The 8,559-nt window shown below is 53.2% G+C and overlaps 2 protein-coding genes across 3 annotated transcripts in view; both read left to right on the plus strand.

Moving 5' to 3' along the window:
- Inava (innate immunity activator) overlaps positions 1–3,076 on the plus strand; it is a 17,990-nt gene extending 14,914 nt beyond the window's left edge. Inside the window, exons 10-11 of the mRNA XM_019210810.1 lie at positions 5–39; positions 1,358–3,076. Coding sequence (XP_019066355.1) covers positions 5–39; positions 1,358–1,450 — 128 coding nt within the window. The 3' untranslated portion in view covers positions 1,451–3,076. The remainder of the gene's footprint in view (positions 1–4; positions 40–1,357) is intronic.
- Positions 3,077–3,628: 552 nt separating this feature from the next.
- LOC104876879 (maestro heat-like repeat-containing protein family member 7) overlaps positions 3,629–8,559 on the plus strand; it is a 26,253-nt gene continuing 21,322 nt past the window's right edge. Inside the window, exons 1-7 of one of the 2 annotated variants that reach the window (XM_010645119.2) lie at positions 3,685–3,705; positions 3,955–3,985; positions 4,580–4,786; positions 6,488–6,552; positions 7,387–7,509; positions 7,631–7,710; positions 8,037–8,166. In XM_010645119.2, coding sequence (XP_010643421.1) covers positions 4,699–4,786; positions 6,488–6,552; positions 7,387–7,509; positions 7,631–7,710; positions 8,037–8,166 — 486 coding nt within the window. In that variant the 5' untranslated portion in view covers positions 3,685–3,705; positions 3,955–3,985; positions 4,580–4,698. Of the gene's footprint in view, positions 3,706–3,954; positions 3,986–4,579; positions 4,787–6,487; positions 6,553–7,386; positions 7,510–7,630; positions 7,711–8,036; positions 8,167–8,559 lie in introns of both variants that reach the window. The other variant, XM_033762149.1, reaches the window with a different exon arrangement.

An 8,559-nucleotide genomic window follows, 5' to 3' on the forward strand; every position in this document is an offset into this window, starting at 1 on the left:
AGAGAGGGCTTTGGGCGACCCCCGGGGCCCCGCGCGCAGGTGAGCAGCCCGGGAGGGCCCCTGAGGCACGGCAGGAGGCACGCCAGAGCAAGCAAGGCTGCTGTCCTGGAAATCCAAGAGCAGAGAGACATGGACCTAGCAACCTAGTGGCCAGATGACCCCCCAGCTAGGAACATCAGGCCAGAAAAACATTTCCTCTTGGTTTTGGAAGGCACCTTTGATTTCCCTGGGGCGCCCCTTAATTTTGCCTGCCATGTCTAGATGAAGAGCCTGTGTGCCATGGTGCAGATGACAGCTCCCCCAGGGACTTCACAACGATCCCTAAGACAGATAAGCTTCTTCATCATCACAAGTCCTACCCAAATTAACCCTTGGAATTTCCTGGCTTGAGGGCCTGGGATAAAGGGAGAATCTGGAAATCGGTTTTCGGAAATCAGAACCTGTGATCGCCTGTCTGTTGTGTTCCTTCCTGATGCCCCTCACGGCACCAAGCTGAAACACAGGCAACATCACAATTAGGAGCACAGACCCTCAAGCCAGATGACTAGGTTGGAATCCCAGTACTGCTTACAAGCCGTGTTGCTTAACTCCTCTGGGCTTCTGTCTGCCTCTGTAAGGTGTGAGTAGTAAAGTTTCACGCGGTGGTTAAGAGGCTAAATGATCGGAGCGGTGCATGGTGAGCAGTCAGTAAGTGACAGTGTCATCCAGATCCCCAGAGGCCAGGTCGGTGGGGAGTATGTAGGTCAGAGCTCCCTGACACTGAAGAGCACAGCCTTGTGACCTCATTCTTCATCCTCGAAGTGGGGAGAGAACTTATAAATCATTTCTTTGTGCTCCTCCCTGGTACTCACTGTGCTCCAGAAGTTACCAACAGGCTGCTTCTTTGAGACCCCAGATTCCCAGCAGCCCAGCTGCATGGGCCCCAATGCCCACCCCTGTGGGAACACACACACCAGTTCTTCAGGCTGCAGCTGCCATCCTGGGCTGGGCAGCTCCCTGGCACAGGCCCAGGCCGCACCCTCCAGCTGACGTGCTTTCCCTTCCTGCGAGCTTGGACCTGTCCTTGGCCTGGGCCTGGCCCATCCCAACCTGCCAGACAGGGAGGATGATGAGATGGGAGCCTAGGAAAGGTGGGGAGAAGGAGGTCAGGGTGCCTGTCACACCCCAAAGGAACCTGAGTGGCAGATGTTTAGGGGATGAACCCTGGGGAATACAGCCTCACGGGAGGCAGGAGCTCAGCAACAAGGCCTTGCTGCTGCTGGTCTGTTGGTCAGAGGTCACCGTGAGTGACTGGGCCTGCGATCCTGGTGGTCCTACCTTATTCGCTCACCCACTTCTTTCTTCCTGACCCTGGCAGATGCCCACCGTGTGTGTGCTTCGGAGATCACCCGACGGGGCCCCTGTGCAAGTCTTTGTCCCCGAGAACGGAGAGATCATCAGCCAGGTGTAACTTCATGTTCCAAGTGCCTCAGCCACTACTGGAAAAGACTGTTTCACAGCAGGACCAGGGCTGAGCCCCTCACCCTAAGTGCCTCCTTCAGCTTCCCCAATGCCATCGCAGGCCGATGATCTGGAGCTGAGACCTTTCTTGGTTTTTGGAGTTTTTTTTTTTTTTTACAAATTTTTTCAGATGTCCTGATCTGAGGATCTATATCTGTGATTTGTCCTCAAGCTCCCTATAATATGATTACACTTTATTCCCAGAGTCTGAACTCTTGGACTTAAGGCCTTACCTGTCTGATTACTACATCTGTCTCCTTAGGCAGCAGAGGCCTGTCAGTGTCAGAGAGGGTCACCTCAGGGTTTCTGAAACACTTTGCTCCATTTCTGAGAAAGAACAACCCTGGCACTGTGGAGGCTGGAAATGGCCCACATACATGTGTGGGTTTCTCCCCCATTTCCCTGGTCTCTGGGTACCACAGGCTGTGGGAGCTGCTCCTTCCCGCTCTGTACTGTAATGTGCTCTGTGATGCACACATGTGGCGGTTAAAGGTCAGTACATCCTGCTGGAGTCGTATCTTCCTGGACCCAGGGGTGTCAGTCACTGTCTCCTCTTTATGCCCTTGGGCTCCCAGGCCAGTGGAACACCAACTCTTGGCTTCAAGGTCCTGGACTGGGTCTGGCCTGTGCTGTTGGCTGATGGGGAGCAGCTTGGCATTGGACCAGCACTGCTGGGCCTCATGAGGGCTGGGTGGCCTACTGCTCCTTTCATTATGGTCCTAAAAACCAGCACTGTACAAATATTTTTGGAAAAGCATCTCTTTGGTGGCACATTGAGGGCAGGTGTTTGAGGACAATGAGAGTTGTTGCTCTTGTTCCCCATCCAGCCACACTTCAGCTCTGAGCAGTCATTTGTGCACACATGGGCATCCTTCCTCCTCAGTGCTGACAAGATGCTGGGGTGTCCTAGAGGGCATTCACAACATGACCCAGCCTCCTGGAAGGGCTAAGGCAACTTATAACCCCTGGATTCTCATCCTAGGCCCTCCCTTGCTGCCAGGTCAGATGCCCAGGTAGTGTCTTGCTTCAAGGAGGAAGCAACAGGTGGTGTAGCGAGTGCTGACTCCATCTTTGCCCATGGAGGGCTCTTATCCTGTGAGTTCCCTGGACTGGAACTGACAGCAAATGTAGTGGAAGGCTCTAAGAACTGTGATGCCCAGCCAGAGGTGCCATTTCCCCCAGGGACACAGTGGCATAGCTGCTTGCAGAGGCTGCTGAGGGAAGAATCGGGGTGAATGGTATACAGGAGTTGGGGAGGAGAGTGGAGCCCCAGGAGATGGCACTGGCATTTCTTGCTGCCCTTCCCACATCTTATGGTAATCCCCATATGGGACCCTCTTGTCCATATGTTTGACCTGCTACTGTGCTTTGCTACTAGGTACCTCTCCCCTGTGTTCACTGCCCCAGCCCCAGTGCCTTCCATGGAGGCTCAAGCTTCTGGGCCCGAGTGTCCTTAATATTAACTTATTCGTCCTACAGAAGACATGACACAGTTGAAAGTGTCCCTGTCTTCAGCTGTAGGGCTGGAACTTGGGTCTTAGTGCCAAACACTTCAATAAAGTCTGTTCTTTGTGATTGGCCCAGCTCAGCATGAAGGGTGTTTTGTGCCAAGTCTTCAGAACAGAGTCTGTGCCCGGTCCCGCAGGGTGTCCGCCCAAAGTAGCCAAGTTGCCTGACCTCTCCAGCTGGTCTGCCCAGGTCCCCAGGTGCAGATGGGATGGGCGGGGTGGTTTAAAGAGGCGCTCACACTGCTTCCCTGACCGGAGGGAAGGCAACACTGAAGGGCCCCTGGAGCTGGGCTCTGCGAGTCACTTCCCGAAGGACAGGGCTTTGTGGCATTTTCTGGCCCTGGCTTCAGCTGGGGCTGTTAGGCAGTGGTTAGGAGAGGCATGCCTAAGTGGCTCCAGCTCTTCCAAGCTCTTTCTGGAGCTCTTGGCTACCTGGAGTGGAGGCTCATGAAAAACAACCCCTTCTCCATGGCTGGAAGACAGACCTTCCTTGGAGAGTGAGGAGGGACTTCTCAAAAGGCGCCTTCCAGTTCCCTCAACCAGTGGACCACGGGGTTAGGGTGGGGGGGCGGAGCACCAACTGGGACCATTTCTCTAGTTTCCCGGTAGGGGGCGCTCAGCGCCGGGCGCCACAGCGCCCCCTAGCGCCACAGTGCCAAGAGACTCCGGCCTGGATCTGAGGTGCCCGGTTTGTCAGGTAAAAGGGTCCCTGTCTGCCTGTTGCCCTCCACTGCCAAGGAGGGGGTAAGGGAATGGTCTGGATGGATAAAACCTTGCAGGAGTGACTCCAGCCCTGCCCTGTGTGTTTGGCCCTGAGGACTGCCGAAATCTGTGGGCCTCAGGAGCCTGGCTCCCATAGGCCTCAGGGCACTCTAGGCTGGGCCTTGGTGGGCTGGGAAGGGAGATAGCTCCGAGGTCTCCGGAGCTACAGGAATCTTCATGACAGACCTAGACATCTTCAACTTGACTGGATTGTGGTGAGTCTGGGGCCCTCACACATACTAAGCAAGCACTATATCACTGACCACACCCTCCCCCAGTCCTTGATTTTGTATTTTAGACAATTATGGTGGGTTAGAGCCAGGGAAATCCTGATGGAGTACGGGCAAATTCCCAAGGGATGACCTGTCTGAGGACTCCTCTCCCAGCAATAGTACACAGATCAGCTAAGAGGGAGAGGCAGAAAGAGGACAGGGCCCCACATTAAAGGTCTTGAGAGTATAGTGGCCTCTGGATGTGCCAGTGTGGGGACCCGATTGGACAGCAGTCTCTTCCTGGTCCACCAGCAGGTTTCCCTGGGCTGGGCCTGAGAGGTGCAGATGTGGGGGCTCCAGGCTCCCCTGCCATAGGGCAGAAGTAGGATCACGAATTGGGGGTGGAGACACAAGCCTCTGGGAAGAGGGCTTCAGGACTTTAGCTCCAGACTCCCAGAGGCAGAGGGATGGAGCCTGCCAGAGCCAGACCTCCCACTCAGGGAGATTTCCGAATGGGAGACTCCTGGACAGGTCCACCGCCTGTGTCTTCCCCAGGGGATGGTGTGAAGCTGACAGCCTTTTCTTGTAAATGGCCAGGGCCACCTCCTGCAGTTTCACCTTCGAAGACAGAAGCAACATCCCCAGAGAGGCTCTGTCCCACCAGGTCTGGTTGCTGTTCTCCTCACAAGCTCCAGGCTCCTGCCCTACGTCCACAGATGAAGCCACATCCTCACAGGCAAAAACCAGACACAGTAACCTTTCAGCTGCCAACCTATCATGACTTTCGGAATCCAAATTTAAGGGGTGAGCAATTGGGCCTGGACAGGGCTGTTCTCAACTCAGGGCAGCAGCTTGGAAGTGGTGCTGCTGGCCTGGCCCTAGCCTGAGAAGTTGTGGGATGAGCACGGGTCTGCGAGCAGTCCCCGAATGAGATCTGTCATCCGGATCCACAGTCCCTGAATTCCAGGCTCTTAACATCCAGCTGCCTATTGCGGTCAGCACCTGGGGGCCCAGCAGACACCTCAAAGTTAGCACATTCTAAATGGAAGCCTTGTTTTTACTACCAGCTGCAGGCAGTAGATGGCAACTCAATCATTTAAAAATTTTTCAGCCCACAAGTCTTGACTTGTGTTTGGTTCTAGGGATTGATCACAAGACCATTGCACTGTGTCCCCAGTCTTTTTGTTTTGTTTTGTTTTGTTTTTGTTTTAAATATTGAGACAGGATGTCATTAAGTCACTCTGTGGCCCACACTGGGCTTGAACTTGCTATCCTGCTTCAGCTTCCAGTGTGCGTCACCACACCCAGGCATTTTTTGGCCCATCCCCCACCCGCTACTGGGAATTAAACCCAGGGCCTTGTGCATGTTAGGCAAATGCTTTGCCACTGAGCTACACTTTAAGCCCTTTTTATCTTGAGACAGGAGCTTTGTAAGTTGCCCAGGCTAGCTTCAAACTTAGGATCCTCCTGCCTCCTCCTGCTATGTAGCTGGGACTGCAGGCATGCACCATTATACCTGACTGCCATCTGATAATCACATCTAGTTCATCAGCTCTTCCTACTGATCTTCAGAATAGGTATAGACTGCCCACTTCCTATTGACTACCTTCCCTGCCCTGGATTACTGTCGTAGTCTCCCAGTTGGTCCTCCTTGGGAGAATTTCATTTGCTCAAGGTCACCCCTTCCATGATCATTAAACTTCACCATGGATGGTGGCATCTTCCCCACTGCGCAGATGTAGAAACTAAAGTCGACAGTGTTGAACTTGCTGGCGGTTGCAGGGCTAATGAAGTAGAAGAGCTGAGCTTTGACACAGAGCAGTTGGGTACCAGGACGGTTGTGCTTAACCTTTGCGCTTCAGCTTGAAGCCCTGCCCTGGGAGCGCTGTGTATGCAAGGCAACACGCAGGGCAGCAGCTGCCTGAACTCGGGCCATTGCCTATGTTGCTTGAGTCACAGTGCTGCCCCCATTTCATTCTCTTGCTGTGTCTCCTCTTGACTACAGGCGTGGACAGGCTCTTCCCTTTCGCTTGTGGCTGCAGAGACACCCAATGGCTATGCCACCACCACCCCTCACTCCCTGTCCCCCCACACCCACCCCTGCCGACAAGGGAGGCTCCAGGGCTGACTTAGAGTCTCAAGTCCATTCAGTACCAGAAATTTTAAAGTTAGTCTGTGACCACACCATCAATCAGCTCCGCAGGGAATGGCATACGCTTTCTCTTTCCCCAGTTGTTTTTTGGTCCCTGGCCGCATCTGGTCTGGTGCAGAAATTCCTTTAGTCAAGTCCCCACCTGAAGGCCTTCCGCTCCGGCTTCTGAAGTTCACAGAGTGGTAGCGCGAGTGGCCATACCTGAAGAAGCTGGACCTGGGGACCCAGACACCCGCACCTGAACCCTGGGGTTTCAGAGCCATCTTAGTGGAGGACAGGGGCGAGGATGGCTTTGCCTCCCTTGCTCATCTGATAGAATTAGCTAAGCTCCTCCCTGTGACATCTCTTTCCAGGCTTGCGCCAATCAGAGAGAGAAGCCTATCAGTTAATTGTGGAGTTCATAGGACAAGAACAGATGGTAAGGAAATTCCCAGGAACTTTTTGAGAACGAGAAGGAAAAAAAACAATAAGCATCCATGCTTCTTTAGGATTGGAGGACTAGCCCTGGTGTGGAAACCACCTGAAATTCCACCCTGTGCTGCCTCTTGATCCGGGAAATCTAGAGAGTGGCTGGGGCTCAGGTCTCACAGCTATATGAAGGATCTTCCTCATCTACCCCTACTCCTGCTGTCCCTAGTGAACAACAGAGGGGCCCATGACATTGGTGAGCACCCACCGAGGGCACTGGGGCAATGCTAAGGAAAGCAGCTGTGCATGTTAGGCAAATGCTCTACCACTGAGCTACATCTTAAGCCCCTCCCCCCTTTTTGGCATCAGGATTTGAACTCGGGTCCTTGAGTTTGAGAGGCAGGCAGCGGCACCACTGAGCTAAATCCCCGGCCCTTAAGCCCTTTTTATTAAGACTGATTCTGTTTCATGTTGTCCATTAGGCTGTAGGAAAGTGGGAAGGGTAGGGGAAAGCTAATAAGGGAAAAGAAAAAAATATAAGAAAATGAAAAATGGAAATGAAGTGTTTGTAAAGGGTAAGGGGAGGAGGGGTGAAGGGAGGGCAGGAACAAGGGGAAAAATGAGAACCAAGACCTGTCATGTAAAGGTACAAGATCTCAATAATGAACGTGACTGTACTGTATACCTAAAATGTACCAATAAACTCAATGAGGAAAAAAAAAAAAGATTGATTCTGGGCTGGGTGTGAGGGACAGAGTGTGGGGTACAGGTCTCTAGTACCGCTCAGTTGTAAAGGAAGGGTTGGATCGAATTCATAGGCAGGACTCTCTGTCTTCTGATCTAGTCCACAGTAGACAAGCAGAATTTCCTCAGGGCTGTGGAAATCCTGAGTGGTGCTGTGCGTGCTGAGGGAAATGGCAACATGAACAATTATTATCCCAAAGCCATCCTGGCCAAGAAAATTGAGGTGAGAAAGACCCAAGTTCTTCTGGGAATGGGTCATCCAGGGACAAGGGTGAAAGTCCCAGATAGACCCACAGGGGAGGGGCTCTCTGAGGGGCATTCTCAATCTTTCCTGTTCCTTCTAGACATTGATCCTGGAAGAATCCACCGAGATCTTGGACAGCAGCGTGCGTCAGCAGGCCATGCTCTGCATCGTGGCTCTCAGGTTCCTTTCTTCCTGTGACCCTTTCATAGCCCCTGAGGTTCTGATGCTGAGAGGAAGGACATGGCTTGGAACTTGAGTTTTGGGCTGTGGTGGCAGAGCTCCATCACTGCCGCTTCATTTGTCTGTATCCAGGGATGGTGGGGCTGTTCTCCAATTTCACTACACAGGGCTGGGGTAGAGAAGCCTCCCTGACAACCAAGGCTCCCTGCCCTGCCAAGGGGCCATTGCCAAGGGACCCACTGTTTCCTGTACCTCAGAAAGAGTATCAGAGCAGGCTTCCCCAGAGGGTCCCGGCGACATGACCCAAAGCCTTTTCCTTCCCCCAGCCAGGTGAATCCACCGTTCCACTTATCTGAGATACTGGACCTGGTCAGCGTAGGCGTCTCCAGCGTGTTCTCTCTGCCACTCATCATGCCCAGTCTCGACAGAAAGGACAGCGCTAGTCTCTACCTCCAGGTAATCCCCACCATTGCCTATTGCTGGGAATGTCCATCGGGGAGTCTTTGTTTCTGGGGCCACTTCCTGTCCTCTTAGCCCCTGGCCTTCCTCCTGCTTGACCCCTCCTTCAGGGGCTTAGGGTGCCATGGTCCTCCGGCTGCTCAGAGCAATCCTGGGCTGCCCTCTCTCACCTGTCTCTCAGGGAATGGCCCATGTCCCCACATGCTCATATCCTGTCCCACCGAGTCCCATCTGACAGCCTCAGTCTTGGGAGGAGACCCATAGATTCTAAGAAATAAGAAGACATGGGCTGGGGATTTAGCTCGGTGGTGATACTACCTGCCTCTCAAGCTCAAGGACTTGAGTTCAATCCTTGGTACCAAAAAAAAAAAAAAAAAAAAAAAAAAAAAA

The sequence above is a fragment of the Fukomys damarensis genome, unplaced genomic scaffold (genome assembly GCF_012274545.1).
Source record: "Fukomys damarensis isolate Sample0158 unplaced genomic scaffold, DMR_v1.0_HiC HiC_scaffold_11, whole genome shotgun sequence".
NCBI lineage: Eukaryota > Metazoa > Chordata > Mammalia > Rodentia > Bathyergidae > Fukomys > Fukomys damarensis.